Below are 17,695 nucleotides of genomic sequence, written 5' to 3'. Positions count from 1 at the left end.
CAGTGACTTCCCCATACACACACACACACACACACACACACACACATACACCCAGTGACCCCCCTTATACACATACCTCCCTATATATACACACATACCCAGTGACCCCCTATATATATATAAACATACACACACACTGACCTCCCTATATATACACACATACCCAGTGACCCCCTATATATATATATATATATATATATATATATATATAAACACACACACACACCCAGTGACCTCCCCATATACACATACGCCCAGTGACCCCCCCCATATACACACACACCCAGTAACCTCCCATATACACATTCACCAGGTGACCCCCCTATATACACATACCCAGTGACCCCCTATATACACACCCACCCAGTGACCTCTCCATATTTACACACACACACACACACACACACAGTGACCTCCCTATATACACACACACAGTGACCCCCATTATACACATATACCTATTGACCCCTTATATACATACACATACCCAGTGTCCCCCTTTATACACATACCCAGTGTCCCCCTTTATACACATACCCAGTGTCCCCCTTTATACACATACCCAGTGTCCCCCTTTATACACATACCCAGTGTCCCCCTTTATACACATACCCAGTGTCCCCCTTTATACACATACCCAGTGTCCCCCTTTATACACATACCCAGTGTCCCCCTTTATACACATACCCAGTGTCCCCCTTTATACACATACCCAGTGTCCCCCTTTATACACATACCCAGTGTCCCCCTTTATACACATACCCAGTGTCCCCCTTTATACACATACCCAGTGTCCCCCTTTATACACATACCCAGTGTCCCCCTTTATACACATACCCAGTGTCCCCCTTTATACACATACCCAGTGTCCCCCTTTATACACATACCCAGTGTCCCCCTTTATACACATACCCAGTGTCCCCCTTTATACACATACCCAGTGTCCCCCTTTATACACATACCCAGTGTCCCCCTTTATACACATACCCAGTGACTCCCCATATACATACACCCAGTGACCTCTCCATATACACACACCCATTGACCCCCTATATACACATACCCTGTGATCCCCCCATATACACAAATACCCTGTGATCCCCCCATATACACAAATACCCAGTGACCCCCCTATATACACATACATCCAATGACCCCCTTTATACATACACACCAACCGACCTCCCCATATATACACACACCCAGTGACCTCCCCATATACACACACACCCAGTGACTTCCCCATATACACACACCCAGTGACCTCCCGATATACACACACACCCAGTGACCTCCCCATATACACCCAGTGCCCCCCCTTTTATACACATACCCAGCGACCCCCTATATACACATTTCCAATGACCCCCCCTTTATACATACACCCAGTGACCTCCCCATACACACACACACACACTCAGTGACCCCCCTATATACATACACATACACCCAGTGACCCCCCTATATACACATACACCCAGTGACCCCCCTATATACACATACACCCAGTGACCCCCCTATATACACAAACACCCAGTGACCCCCCTTATACACATAAACCCATTGCCCTACCTATATACACATACACCCATTGACCCCCCTATGTACACATACCCTGTGACCCCCTCTTTATACACTTTTCCAGTGGACCCCTTCTATTTACACATACCCAGTGACTCCCCAATATACACATTCCCAGTGACTCCCCTGTGAAGGATTATCGTCTACCCCGACTGGGTAGCTCCGCCAAGGATTCTCCCAGTGCCTGGAACCAGTCGCTATATAGCGGAGAAAGTGATTTTAGCAGAAGCCTACCCAAATAACTAGACCGACTAGCATTCAGGTGAAAACACGAAGTCCACTTTATTAGGAAACACACACGGCATTTATACACAAACTGATCTTGATAAGAGTCTTATCAGTCCCTCAAATCTCCCGCTATTCCCACCCCTCCAGACAGGCTGGTGCCACCATAATGTCCATTGTTCCCCAGGGTCCAGCGGTACGGGGATGGTGCATTCGGGGGTGATTCCGGGGTAGCGGCGGCACTTCCAGGGTGTCGTTGGAAAGCCCTTGGTCCTCAGCTGATCCATGGCTGGGAGCTGGAGCTATGAACATCCAACCGTACACCGAGAAGGCCGCTGGAGACTAGGTGATGAGGGGAGTCCGAAACCCCCAGTTCCCATGAGGTATTAATTCCCAGAAGAGCGGAGCTCTGGGACAAAGGACCACTGGAGCGACCTGGGTTAAAGAGGACCGGGGATCCGAGCTGATGCGGCCGGGCCGGCGGTTCCATGGGGCCGGCCAGCCGAAGGGCAGTCTGCTGAATAGAGCTCGGAAACCCTGGTTCCCAATGGGGCTCACCTCCGGCAACTGGCCCACCCCTCCGCCAACTGACCCACCTCTTGCCCTGCCCAAGGGGTAACAATTCCCAAGAGAGCAGAGCTCTGGGACAAGGGGCCTCTGGAGCGGCCGTAGGTAAAGTTTCCCGGAGGATGCTGGATGCGGTGGCTGACCGGTAGTTCCAGGAGCCCGAAGGGATAGGTCGGTCAGAGACCAGCTCTTTCAAGATCAGGTTCAGCATACATTTCTCACAAAAGGCAAGGGTTTGGAGATTGTGGTTGCTCTGAGGACCCTTGCAAACCGGTATCCGTGACACCCCCTATATACATAAACCCAGTGACCTCTCCTTATATATACACATATACACACACACACACACACACTCAGTGAACCCCTTATATACACATACACCCAGTGTTGTCCTCCTCAAAATACACATACCTAGTGACCCTCCCTATATATACATACCCAGTGACCCCCCCCCCCCTATATATACACATACCCAGTGACCCCCCCTATATGCACATACCTATATATATGTATATATATATATATATATACACACACAATGACCCCCCTATATACACATATACCTAGAGATCCCCCTTTATACACACACACACAGTGAACCCTCATATACACACATATATATATATCATGTAATTGGCAAGAGTCCATGAGCTAGTGACGTATGGGATATACAATCCTACCAGGAGGGGCAAAGTTTCCCAAACCTCAAAATGCCTATAAATACACCTCTCACCACACCCACAACTCAGTTTGTGCTTGATTTCTATTATTTCTTCTACGATAAGCGCTTCTAAGCATTCTGAAGCCCAATTCCTCAGAGTACAGTGTTTGTCAGAGGGATGTGAAGAGAGTATCGCCTATTGATTTTTTAATGTTTTTTCTCACGGAAAATCTGCTCAAGGGTTCTCTGTTATCGGTTGTAGGGATTCATCTCCTACCTCCCTTTTCAGATCGACGATATACTCTTATTCAATTACCTCTGCTTTTAGTTTTCAGTACTGGTTTGGCTATCTGCTATATGTGGATGGGTGTCTTTCGGTAAGTATGTATCATTATTTAAGACACTCTCAGCTATGGTTGGCGCTTTATGTATTTATATAAAGTTTTAATTATATGTATTTACTTATATTTGCCATGAGTCAGGACTATGTGTATTTCCCTTTGCAGTCTGGCAGTTTCATTATGGGAATCATGTTTTAGGAAGTTTGTCTTACCTGGGGTATAGTCTTTTTTTTTTTTCTTTTTCCAATTTGACTTGTTTTTTCTTTAAACAACTTGCGGGCAAATTAGGCTTGCGAGGGCACAAAATGCTGTTATTTATTGCGTCATTCTTGGCGCAAGAGTTTTTTGGCATGAATGTGCGTCTATAATGACGCAAGTTTGTCATTTTCTGCATCTTAGTTGACGCTAGGTTGTTTGGCGAGAAATTGTGTTTGTTATGATGCAAGTTGCGTCATTTCCGGATGTTTTTTGGCGGCAAAAAAAATTTCAACTTCCTTTTGCATCTTGCATCATACTTTAACGCCAAAAAATTTAGTTTTATTTTACCTCACTATATGCTCCTTGCCTTCTTTATGCTCAGAGGGCTATTTGCTTTTTTGCCAATTTTAGCATTTGCATTTTTTTCCCATTTCTGAAACTGCTATATGTGGAAATAAGATATTTTTGTTTAAATGTTGTTTTTTCTTTTACATTTTACAAGATGTCTCAATCTGATCCTGTCTCAGAAGCTTCTGTTGGAACCATGCTGCCTGAACACAGTTCTACCAAAGCTAAGTGTATCTGTTGTAAGCTAGTTGAGATTATATCTCCAGCTGTAGTATGTAACAGTTGTCATGATAAGCTTTTGCATGCAGAAAAGGTTTCTATTAGTGCTAGTATAGTATCTGTTGTTCCCTTAACATCTAAAGTACTTGATATCCCTGTTGATATGAAAAATTATATTGCTGATGCGATACAGAAGGCTATGTCTGCTATTCTGCCTTCAAATAAACGTAAAAGGTATTTTAAAACTTCTCATACGACTGATGAAATTTGTAATGACCGACAACATACTGATATATCCACCTCTGATGAGGATCTCTCTGACTCAGAAGATCCTACTTCAGACATTGACACTGATAAATCATCTTATCTTTTTAAGATTGAGTATATTCGTTCCTTGTTAAAAGAAGTGTTGATAACTTTGGATATTGAGGAGTCTGGTCCTCTTGATAATAAATCCAGTAAATGTTTAAATTCTGTCTATAAACCTCCTGTGACTACTCCTGAGGTTTTTCCTGTTCCTGATGCTATTTCTGATGTGATTGCTAAGGAATGGTCTAAGCTTGGTACTTCTTTTGTTCCTTCTTCAAGGTTTAAAAAGTTGTATCCTTTGCCAGTGGCTAAATTAGAGTTTTGGGGAAAAGTCCCTAAGATTGATAGGGCTAATTCTTCTCTTGCTAAACGTACTATTATTCCTATGGAAGATAGTACTTATTTTAAGAATCCTTTAGATAGGATAATTGAATCTTATCTAATGAAAGCTTATTTACATTCTGGCTATATTCTCAGACCTGCCATTTCTATAGCTTAGCACAACGGGAAAAAGATTCTGATTTGCATAGCATTGTTCGTTTGCTTCAACATGCTAATCATTTTATCTTTGATGCTATTTTTGATATCATCAAGATTGATGTTAAATCTATGTCTTTGGCTATTTTAGCTAGAAGAGCTTTATCGCTCAAATCATGGAATCCTGACATGGTATCCAAATCTAGGTTGCTATTTCTTATCATTCCAGGGCAATAATTTATTTGGTTCCTAATTGGATTCTATTATTTCCACTATTACTGGGGGGAAGGGAGTTTTTTTGCCCCAAGATAAAAAGTCTAAGGGTAAATCTAAAGCTTCTAATCGGTTTTGTTCCTTTCGTCAGAATAGAGAACAGAAAACCACTCCTTCCCCTAAGGACTCTGGCTCCAATTGGAAACCATCTTCGAGTTGGAATAAATCCAAGCCTTATAAGAAACCAAAGCCAGCCCCCAAGACTGCATGAAGGTGTGGCCCTCAATCCAGTTCTACTGGTGGGGGGGCAGATTGAAATTATTTCAAGACATTTTGGCAGGTTCCGTTCAGAATCATTGGATTCAGAATATTGTCTCTCAGGGGTATCAAATAGGTTTTAGAATAAGACCTCCTGTTTTTTTTTTTTTTTCCTCACGTTCCAACAAATCCTGTGAAAACTCAGGCATTTCTGAAGTGTGTTTCAGATCTGGAGTTTTCAGGAGTAATTGTACCAGTTCCACTTCTGGAACAGGGTCTGTTTTTTTTCCCCCCAAAATCTATACATTATCCCGAAGAAGGAAAATTCATTCAGACCAGTTCTGGATCTGAAGTTTTTGAATCAATTTGTAAGGGTCCCAACTTTCAAGATGGTGACTATAAAGACTATACTGCTTTTTTGTTCAGCAAGGTCATTACCAATGTTCCCTCTAATTTTTTTTTTTGTGTGTGCAATTATTTTTTTCTGTGTGCGGGCTTGATACAGCTTGTGTGCGGCATTGAGCACACACACACACACACACACACACACACACACACACACACACACACACACATATATATATATATATATATATATATATATATATATATATATATATATATACACATACATAGACACACACCTAAGCAATACTGATTAAATAGATCCTCATGTAAAAGCAGCAATAGCATTACACAGTACTACAGATATTGCTCAAACTGTATATCAAAACTGTCAGCTTGTGACACAGACAAGCTTCAGTCTCCTGCATAACCTCCTCAGATGCCTAGACCACCTTGTGAGCATAATTTAACCCCACATCTGCCAAAAAGGGCTACAGTGCATTGTATATGAATACGCTGCAATCCTCTCTGGTAGCCAGGGGGTTAAATAATGATTAGCATGTTTGTTTGTTTTTGTTAAAAGAATCCTGGATTGGAAAAAAAGACAAAAAAGCTTCTTCTATTGCTAGACTAAGTTGTGTGAGCATTGTGCACTATTTCATGACCCTGTGTGTGTTTTTGATTAACCTCTAACTGTCACAAACTTTCACTGGCAGGTGAATAGGAAAAATGCTTCTATTCAAAATTAAAATAAACTAATGCACATTTTAATTTTGACTGGAATGTCCCTTTTAAAATAATTATTTCCCCTTTTTTTCATACACTTGCCAGTAGAAATGATATATTTATGGTATTATGCCCTAGTATAGTATCACATATAGCAAGGTTTGACTGTGTACTCAAATGTATTCCTATGCATATGCATTATTTCTGTTCAGTAAATGAAAGGAATGTCACCAGCAGCCTGTCTATGTATGTACATGCAAAAGCATTACTCCTATGTTATAAGTTTGACTGAAATGTTGCACTGAAATATTGATGAAGAAAGAAAAAAACTCTTTTACAGTGCTGTATCACACAACAGGGAGATCCTATAGAAATCTCAGATGAATGCTGCTAAAGGCTAACATGGTAACACAGAAGAAGAATAAGTAATATTTGCCTCTAAAACTGTGATAACCTGCAGCAAAAGCTACCATCATGCCAACTTGGTAACTTAAGGCATGTGAGGAAAATCTCCAACCTCACCTACTCGGCTGCCTTCAGTGTCTGCTCTGCTGCACTTCTTCCACTGACATTCTTTCTATCGTTTCACTGGAAATGCTTATTTCCTGCTGCCCTCCGTTTTGATCTGTGTTTGATCTCTCTGGTCTCTGACAGCACTGTGTGATTTATGCACACAGCTGTCAGTCATCTTAGGTCCTCCCCCTCAGTGTAGCACAGGAAACAGATTAAGCTGTTCTACACCGGAGGGACCTTTTAACAGTGCCTATGTCAAACGTCTTGCAGCTGTGTTTTCCTGAAGGCTAGCAGTGATGAATTAAAAAAACAAACAAAAAAACTTTCTACATTCTTTCTGTGTTTTGCGCGGCCTGATGTACTGCCTGCGCTACACAGAGAGGGAATGTGCGCGTCCGCGCTACCGCGCACCTTAGAGGGAACATTGGTCATTACATGTCCTCAATAGACTTACAGGATGCATATCTTCACATTCCGATTCATCCAGACCACTATCGGTTTCTGAGATTCTCTTTTCTAGACAAGCATTGCCTATTTGTTGCTCTTCCATTTGGCCTAGCGACAGCTCCAAGAATATTTTCAAAGGTTCTTGGTGCCCTTCTATCTGTAATCAGAGAGCAGGGTATTGCAGTGTTTCCTTATTTGGACGATATCTTGGTACTGGCTCAATCTTTTCATTTAGCAGAATCTTACACAAATCAACTTGTTTTGTTTCTTCAAAGACATGGTTGGAGGATCAATTTACCAAAGAGTTTCTTGATTCCGCCAACAAGGGTCAGCTTTTTAAGTTTCCAGATAGATTCAGTGTCCATGACTCTGTCTTTAACAGACAAGAGACGTTTGTAGTTGGTTTCAACCTGTTTAAACCTTCAGTCTCGATCGTTCCCTTCAGTGGCTATGTGCATGGAAGTTTTAGGTCTCATGACTGCAGCATCGGAAGCGATCCCCTTTGCTCGTTTTCATATGAGACCTCTGCAGCTATGCATGCTGAATCAATGGTGGATGGGGTATTTGTGAATTTGAGTGGATTTACATTCAGACTTTTCTGATTTACCTGTCATACATATGGTGAAGCAATATATACAATTAAAAATTCTTAGTTGAAAGATTTCCAAGACTCGTAGGCTAGGATTTATTGATTTTTTATTATTATTGAGTCAGGGACCAGACTCTATCCCGTGCATGAGCATATTGCAAATTGATCTAGAAGGTGGTGCGGTCTCTGTTTTAGTAATTATATATAAAATATACCCAGTGACCCCCTTTATATACACACAGTGACCCCCCCTATACACAGACACACTCAGGAAGCTTCTCACTCTTGCTCATTCTGTCTCTTGTTCACTTTATCTTCCTCTGTCTCTCCCTGTGTTTTTCTCTCTATTTCTGTCTCCTCTTAGCTGATTTTCTACAGTTTCTTATTCCTTCCTCAGCTTGTATCAGAGTTCCTGCAGTCTCGTACACCCTCCCTGCAGTCTCGGGCACCTCACACCTTTAAGATGGATGGTCTCTTAGCGGAGATGCAGCAAATAGAACAGAGCAGCTTTAGGCCTGAACCCTTGCGAGGTAACTTGGGAACCATAAAGGGATGTCTACTATTCCTTCAGGGGATGGGGCGGTCAAGAGAAGAGCAATGTGTAAGTGTACAATGATTAAATGAAATTTATGGGGGAATGTAAAGTCTGTACATTACAAGGAGCAGTACATACAGATATATATGTTGTCTATAGAGCGCTCATCCCCGTGTATGACCTGTTTATTCTCTTTCTGACTCTATCTCTGATGCTCATCTCCTTACACTGCACACCTGATCCTCTTCCATGCCGTCTTGCACCCTCCCTGTAACCCTGTTGATCTGTGTTCTAGCACCTGGTGTGGCAGACCTGGCATTGTCACAGCACTGGACAGAAGAGTTTATCACATCAGAGCCAGATCCTGTGGTGGAAGACTGGAGCCGAGAGTTCACTGAGGAGGCAGGTGAGAGAACGTCACACATTGTCACAAGTGGTCACCTCATACATCACACACTGAGGGATAATACAAAGTAGAGACAAAGGACCACTAAATACAGTAGAATTGCATAATAAAGAGACGCTCAGAATTTCAACTAAAGAGTAGATTTGTTTCTTATACATTCCCCCCCATTTGCCTGCCCCCTGTATCATGTGACAGCCATCAGCCAATCACAGACTAGTATACATATACTCTGTGAACTTGTGCACATGCTCAGTAGGAGCCAGTGCCTCAAAAAGTGAGTATATAAAAAATAATGTAAAAAATTTGATAATAGAAGTAAATTGGAAACTCTCTTAAACCTGCAGCTCTATCTGAACCATAAAAATGTAATTTTGTCTTTAGTGTCCCTTTAACTAATTTTAATCTTATATTGAAAAAAAGGAATAACCAGTAGATATCAAGATTTTTATTGTTACTAGAAAACAGTACCTAGCAGCGGCACGTTAGCTTTTTATTGTTACTAGAAAACACTACCTAGCAGCGGCACGTTAGCTTTTTATTGTTACTAGAACACAGTACCTAGCAGCGGCACGTTAGCTTTTTATTGTTACTAGAAAACACTACCTAGCAGCAGCAGCACGTTAGCTTTTTATTGTTACTAGAACACAGTACCTAGCAGCGGCACGTTAGCTTTTTATTGTTACTAGAAAAAAGTACCTAGCAGCGGCACGTTAGCTTTTTATTGTTACTAGAAAACAGTACCTAGCAGCGGCACGTTAGCTTTTTATTGTTACTAGAACACAGTACCTAGCAGCGGCACGTTAGCTTTTCTCCTGTTAAGTGTAGTCAGTCCACGGGTCATCCATTACTTATGGGATTATATCTCCTCCCTAACAGGAAGTGCAAGAGGATCACCCAAGCAGAGCTGCTATATAGCTCCTCCCCTCTACGTCATACCCAGTCATTCTCTTGCACCTAACTAATAGATAGGACGTGTGAGAGGACTGTGGTTATTAAAATTAGTATTCATTTCTTCAATCTAAAGTTTGTTATTTTAAACAGCACCGGAGTGTGTTGTTTTTTCTCAGGCAGCATTAGAAGAAGAATCTACCTGAGTTGTGTATGATCTTAGCGGACGTAACTAAGATCCATTTGCTGTTCTCGGCCATTCTGAGGAGTGAGGTAACTTCAGAACAGGGGACAGCGGGCAGGGTTCACCTGCAAGGAGGTATGTTGCAGTATATTATTTTCTAAGGAATGGAATTGACTGAGAAAATACTGCTAATACCGATGTAATGTAAGTGCAGCCTTAAATGCAGTAGTAGCGACTGGTATCAGGCTGATATGTATGTATGTTTACACTGAGGTATTTCTGGGGAATGGAATTTCACTAAGAAAATACTGTATACATTTAACTTATATTTGAGCCCCCACTGCAGTGAAAGCGACTAGCAGCAGGCTTATTAATATCATTTCATAATTTTATTTTTAAAAACGTTTACTGGCATGTTAATCGTTTTTCTCTGAGGTACTTGGTGATAAAACTTTTTGGGCATTATTTTTCCACATGGCTGTCGTTTATTTATGAATAAAATCAGTTTACTGAGCTTCCCCACTGTTATAATATGAGTGGGAGGGGCCTATTTTGGCGCTTTATTGCGCAGTAAGAATTCAGTCACAGTCTTCCTATTCCTTCCTCCATGATCCAGGACGTCTCTACAGAGCCCAGGGGTCTCCAAAACTAGTTTTGAGGGAGGTAATCACTCACAGCAGACCTGTGAGACTGTGCTTTTGACTGTGATAAAACGTTTATATTCTGTTATCCGTTTTTTTTTGGGTATTAAGGGGTTAATCATCCATTTGCTGGTGGGTGCAATCCTTTGCTAACTTAATGCATTTACTGTGAAAATTTGGTTGCTATAACTAATTTGGTTCATTGTTATTTCAACTGTGACAGTTTATTTGTGCTTCTTAAAGGCACAGTAACGTTTTTTATATTGCTTGTAAATTTATTTCAAAAGTATTTTCCAAGCTTGCTAGTTTCATTGCTAGTTTGTCAAACATGTCTGACACAGAGGAAACTCTTTGTGCAATATGTTTAAAGGCCAATGTGGAGCCCAATAGAAATTTGTGTACTAATTGCATTGATGCTACTTTAAATAAAAGCCAATCTGTACATGTTAAGAAAATTTCACCAGACAACGAGGGGGAAGTTATGCCGACTAACTCTCCTCACGTGTCAGTACCGTCGTCTCCCGCTCAGGAGGTGCGTGATATTGTGGCGCCAAGTACATCAGGGCGGCCCATACAAATCACTTTGCAAGACATGGCTAATGTTATGACTGAAGTATTATCTAAATTGCCAGAATTTAGGGGTAAACGCGACCACTCTGGGGTGAGAACAGAGTGCGCTGATAATATTAGAGCCATGTCTGATACTGAGTCACAATTTGCAGAACATGAGGACGGAGAGCTTCATTCTGTGGGTGACGGATCTGATCCAAGTAAACTGGACTCAGACATTTCAAATTTTAAATTTAAGCTTGAGAACCTCCGTGTATTGCTAGGGGAGGTATTAGCGGCTCTGAATGATTGTAACACGGTTGCAATTCCAGAGAAAATGTGTAGGCTGGATAAATATTTTGCGGTACCGACGTGTACTGACGTTTTTCCTATTCCTAAAAGGCTTACAGAAGTTATTAACAAGGAGTGGGATAGACCTGGTGTGCCCTTTTCTCCCCCTCCTATATTTAGAAAAATGTTTCCAATAGACGCCACCACACGGGACTTATGGCAGACGGTCCCTAAGGTGGAGGGAGCAGTTTCTACTCTGGCTAAGCGCACCACTATCCCGGTGGAGGATAGCTGTGCTTTTTCAGATCCAATGGATAAAAAGTTAGAGGGTTACCTTAAGAAAATGTTTGTTCAACAAGGTTTTATATTACAACCCCTTGCATGCATTGCGCCTGTCACGGCTGCGGCGGCATTCTGGTTTGAGTCTCTGGAAGAGACCATTAGCTCAGCTACATTGGATGAGATTACAGACAAGCTTAGAGTCCTTAAGCTAGCTAATTCATTTATTTCCGATGCCGTAGTACACTTAACTAAACTTACGGCTAAGAATTCCGGATTCGCCATTCAAGCGCGCAGAGCGCTGTGGCTTAAATCCTGGTCAGCCGATGTGACTTCTAAATCTAAATTGCTTAACATACCTTTCAAAGGGCAGACATTATTCGGGCCCAGTTTGAAAGAAATTATCGCTGACATTACTGGAGGTAAGGGCCATGCCCTGCCTCAAGACAGAGCCAAACCAAGGGCTAGACAGTCTAATTTTCGTGCCTTTCGTAACTTCAAGGCAGGAGCAGCATCAACTTCCTCCGCTCCAAAACAGGAAGGAACTGTTGCTCGCTACAGACAGGGCTTGAAACCTAACCAGTCCTGGAACAAGGGCAAGCAGGCCAGAAAACCTGCTGCTGCCCCTAAGACAGCATGAAGTGAGGGCCCCCGATCCGGAAACGGATCTAGTGGGGGGCAGACTTTCTCTCTTTGCCCAGGCTTGGGCAAGAGATGTCCAGGATCCCTGGGCGTTAGAGATCATATCTCAGGGATATCTTCTGGACTTCAAAGCTTCTCCTCCAAAAGGGAGATTTCATCTTTCAAGGTTGTCAGCAAACCAGATAAAGAGAGAAGCGTTTCTACGCTGTGTACAAGACCTTTTACTAATGGGAGTGATCCATCCAGTTCCGCGGTCGGAACACGGACAAGGGTTTTACTCAAATCTGTTTGTGGTTCCCAAAAAAGAGGGAACCTTCAGACCAATTTTGGACTTAAAGATCCTAAACAAATTCCTAAGAGTTCCATCGTTCAAAATGGAAACTATTCGGACAATCTTACCTATGATCCAAAGGGGTCAATACATGACCACAGTGGATTTAAAGGATGCCTACCTTCACATACCGATTCACAAGGATTATTATCGGTACCTAAGGTTTGCCTTCCTAAACGGGCATTACTAGTTTGTAGCTCTTCCCTTCGGGTTAGCCACGGCTCCAAGAATCTTTACAAAGGTTCTGGGCTCTCTTCTGGCGGTACTAAGACCGCGAGGAATTTCAGTAGCTCCGTACCTAGACGACATTCTGATACAAGCGTCAAGTTTCCAGACTGCCAAGTCTCATACAGAGTTGGTTCTGGCATTTCTAAGGTCGCATGGGTGGAAGGTGAACGTAGAAAAGAGTTCTCTATTGCCACTCACAAGAGTTCCCTTCTTGGGGACTCTTATAGATTCTGTAGAAATGAAAATTTACCTGACAGAGACCAGGTTAACAAAGCTTCTAAATGCTTGCCGTGTCCTTCATTCCATTCAACACCCGTCAGTGGCTCAATGCATGGAGGTAATCGGCTTAATGGTAGCGGCAATGGACATAGTACCTTTTGCACGCCTGCATCTCAGACCACTGCAATTGTGCATGCTAAGTCAGTGGAATGGGGATTACTCCGATTTGTCCCCTATGCTGAATCTGGATCAAGAGACCAGAGATTCTCTTCTATGGTGGCTTTCTCGGCCACATCTGTCCAGGGGGATGCCCTTCAACAGGCCAGATTGGACAATTGTAACAACAGACGCCAGCCTACTAGGTTGGGGCGCTGTCTGGAATTCCCTGAAGGCTCAGGGATCATGGACTCAGGAGGAGAGTCTACTTCCAATAAACATTCTGGAATTAAGAGCAGTTCTCAATGCTCTTCTGGCTTGGCCTCAGCTAGCAACTCTGAGGTTCATCAGGTTCCAGTCGGACAACATCACGACTGTGGCTTACATCAACCATCAGGGAGGGACAAGGAGTTCCCTAGCGATGATGGAAGTCTCAAAGATAATTCGCTGGGCAGAGTCTCACTCTTGCCACCTGTCAGCGATCCACATCCCAGGTGTGGAGAACTGGGAGGCGGATTTCCTAAGTCGCCAGACTTTTCATCCGGGGGAGTGGGAACTTCACCCGGAGGTATTTGCACAACTGCTTCGGCGTTGGGGCAAACCAGATCTGGATCTCATGGCGTCTCGCCAGAACGCCAAGCTTCCTTGTTACGGATCAAGGTCCAGGGACCCGGGAGCGGTTCTGATAGATGCTCTGACAGCACCTTGGGTCTTCAACATGGCTTATGTGTTTCCACCCTTCCCGATACTTCCTCGACTGATTGCCAGGATCAAACAGGAGAGAGCATCAGTGATTCTAATAGCGCCTGCGTGGCCACGCAGGACCTGGTATGCAGATCTAGTGGACATGTCGTCCTGTCCACCATGGTCTCTGCCTCTGAGACAGGACCTTCTGGTTCAGGGTCCTTTCAAACATCCAAATCTAATTTCTCTGAGGCTGACTGCATGGAGATTGAACGCTAGGAAACCTGTTACCAGGAAAATTTACCATAAAATATGGCGTAAATACTTACATTGGTGCAAATCCAAGAGTTACTCATGGAGTAAGGTTAGGATTCCTAGGATATTGTCTTTTCTACAAGAAGGCTTAGAAAAGGGTTTATCTGCTAGTTCGTTAAAGGGACAGATCTCAGCTCTGTCCATTCTTTTACACAAGCGTCTGTCAGAAGTTCCAGACGTTCAGGCTTTTTGTCAGGCTTTGGCCAGGATCAAGCCTGTGTTTAAAACTGTTGCACCGCCATGGAGCTTAAATTTAGTTCTTAACGTTTTACAGGGTGTTCCGTTTGAACCCCTTCATTCCATTGATATCAAACTGTTATCTTGGAAAGTTCTGTTCTTAATGGCTATTTCCTCGGCTCGAAGAGTCTCTGAGTTATCAGCCTTACATTGTGATTCTCCTTATCTGATTTTTCATTCAGACAAGGTAGTTCTGCGTACTAAACCTGGGTTCTTACCTAAGGTAGTCACTAACAAGAATATCAATCAAGAGATTGTTGTTCCTTCATTGTGCCCTAATCCTTCCTCAAAGAAGGAACGACTTCTGCACAATCTGGACGTCGTCCGTGCCCTGAAATTCTATTTGCAGGCAACTAAAGATTTTCGACAAACTTCTTCCCTGTTTGTCGTTTATTCTGGACAGAGGAGAGGTCAAAAGGCTTCGGCTACCTTTCTCTCCTTCTGGCTTCGTAGCATAATACGTTTAGCCTATGAGACTGCTGGACAGCAGCCTCCTGAAAGAATTACAGCTCATTCTACCAGAGCTGTGACTTCCACTTGGGCCTTTAAAAATGAGGCCTCTGTTGAACAGATTTGCAAGGCTGCAACTTGCTCTTCACTTCACACCTTTTCAAAATTTTACAAATTTGACACTTTTGCTTCTTCGGAGGCTGTTTTTGGGAGAAAGGTTCTTCAGGCAGTGGTTCCTTCCGTGTAAGGTCCTGCCTGTCCCTCCCGTCATCCGTGTACTTTTAGCTTTGGTATTGGTATCCCATAAGTAATGGATGACCCGTGGACTGACTACACTTAACAGGAGAAAACATAATTTATGCTTACCTGATAAATTCCTTTCTCCTGTAGTGTAGTCAGTCCACGCCCCGCCCTGTTTTTACGGCAGGTCTAAATTTTAAATTAAACTCCAGTCACCACTGCACCCTATAGTTTCTCCTTTCTCGTTTGGTTTCGGTCGAATGACTGGGTATGACGTAGAGGGGAGGAGCTATATAGCAGCTCTGCTTGGGTGATCCTCTTGCACTTCCTGTTAGGGAGGAGATATAATCCCATAAGTAATGGATGACCCGTGGACTGACTACACTACAGGAGAAAGGAATTTATCAGGTAAGCATAAATTATGTTTTTATTGTTACTAGAAAACAGTACCTAGCAGCGGCACGTTAGCTTTTTATTGTTACTAGAAAACAGTACCTAGCAGCAGCACGTTAGCTTTTTATTGTTACTAGAAAACAGTACCTAGCAGCGGCACGTTAGCTTTTTATTGTTACTAGAAAACAGTACCTAGCAGCGGCACGTTAGCTTTTTATTGTTACTAGAAAACACTACCTAGCAGCGGCACGTTAGCTTTTTATTGTTACTAGAAAACAGTACCTAGCAGAGGCACGTTAGCTTTTTATTGTTACTAGAATACACTACCTAGCAGCGGCACGTTAGCTTTTTATTGTTACTAGAAAACAGTACCTAGCAGTGGCAGGTTAGCTTTTTATTGTTACTAGAAAACACTACCTAGCAGCAGCAGCATGTTAGCTTTTTATTGTTACTAGAACACAGTACCTAGCAGCGGCATTTTAGCTTTTTATTGTTACTAGAAAACAGTACCTAGCAGCGGCACGTTAGCTTTTTTCATGTTACTAGAAAACAGTACCTAGCAGCAGAACGTTAGCTTTCTCCAACATAGGTGTGTCCGGTCCACGGCGTCATCCTTACTTGTGGGATATTCTCTTCCCCAACAGGAAATGGCAAAGAGCCCAGCAAAGCTGGTCACATGATCCCTCCTAGGCTCCGCCTACCCCAGTCATTCTCTTTGCCGTTGCACCGGCAACATCTCCACGGAGATGGTTAAGAGTTTTTTGGTGTTTAAATGTAGTTTTTATCCTTCAATCAAGTGTTTGTTATTTTAAAATAGTGCTGGTATGTACTATTTACTCTGAAACAGAAAAGAGATGAAGATTTCTGTTTGTAAGAGGAAGATGATTTTAGCAAACGTTACTAAAATCGATTGCTGTTTCCACACAGGACTGTTGAGATGAAGTAACTTCAGTTGGGGGAAACAGTTGGCAGACTTTTCTGCTTGAGTTATGACTGGCCACATTTCTAACAAGACTATGTAATGCTGGAAGGCTGTCATTTCCCCTATGGGGACCGGTAAGCCATTTTCTTAGATTAAGTAAAAGAATAAAGGGCTTTATAAGGGCTTAAAAAACTGGTAGACATTTTTCTGGGCTAAAACGATTACTTTGCTAAGCATATTTGGCAGATTATAACTCTTAATAGTTATTATAATCTTGGGGATTGTTTTAAAAAAAAAAAAACTGCAGGCACTGTATTGGACACCTTTCTCCAACATAGGTGTGTCCGGTCCACGGCGTCATCCTTACTTGTGGGATATTCTCTTCCCCAACAGGAAATGGCAAAGAGCCCAGCAAAGCTGGTCACATGATCCCTCCTAGGCTCCGCCTTCCCCAGTCATTCTCTTTGCCGTTGTACAGGCAACATCTCCACGGAGATGGCTTAGAGTTTTTTAGTGTTTAACTGTAGTTTTTATTATTCAATCAAGAGTTTGTTATTTTAAAATAGTGCTGGTATGTACTATTTACTCTGAAACAGAAAAGAGATGAAGATTTCTGTTTGTAAGAGGAAAATGATTTTAGCAACCGTTACTAAAATCGATGGCTGTTCCACACAGGACTGTTGAGAGGAATTAACTTCAGTTGGGGGAACAGTGAGCAGACTTTTGCTGCTTGAGGTATGACACATTCTAACAAGACGATGTAATGCTGGAAGCTGTCATTTTCCCTATGGGATCCGGTAAGCCATTTTTATTACAGACTGTATATAAGGGCTTCACAAGGGCTTGTTAAGACTGTAGACATTTTCTGGGCTAAATCGATTTATATATAAACATATTTTATACTCCATAGCCTTGAGGAATTATTTTAATCTTGGGAATTTTGTAAAATAACCGGCAGGCACTGTATTGGACACCTTATTCTCTAGGGGCTTTCCCTAATCATAGGCAGAGTCTCATTTTCGCGCCTGTATTGCGCACTTGTTTTTGAGAAGCATGACATGCAGATGCATGTGTGAGGAGCTCTGATA

The 17,695-nt window shown here is 42.5% G+C and overlaps 1 protein-coding gene across 1 annotated transcript in view; it reads left to right on the top strand.

Annotated features, from left to right (window-relative positions):
- LOC128643786 (peroxisomal targeting signal 1 receptor-like) overlaps window positions 1-9,151 on the top strand; it is a 64,667-nt gene extending 55,516 nt beyond the window's left edge. Inside the window, exons 4-5 of the mRNA XM_053696599.1 lie at window positions 8,415-8,547; window positions 8,848-9,151. Coding sequence (XP_053552574.1) covers window positions 8,415-8,547; window positions 8,848-9,029 — 315 coding nt within the window. The 3' untranslated portion in view covers window positions 9,030-9,151. The remainder of the gene's footprint in view (window positions 1-8,414; window positions 8,548-8,847) is intronic.
- The last annotated feature ends 8,544 nt before the right edge of the window (window positions 9,152-17,695 follow it).

Source organism: Bombina bombina, unplaced genomic scaffold (genome assembly GCF_027579735.1).
Source record: "Bombina bombina isolate aBomBom1 unplaced genomic scaffold, aBomBom1.pri scaffold_949, whole genome shotgun sequence".
Classification (NCBI taxonomy): Eukaryota; Metazoa; Chordata; class Amphibia; order Anura; family Bombinatoridae; genus Bombina; species Bombina bombina.
The sequence above is the reverse complement of the archived record's forward strand: the minus strand, read 5'-3'. Positions and strand labels throughout refer to the sequence as shown.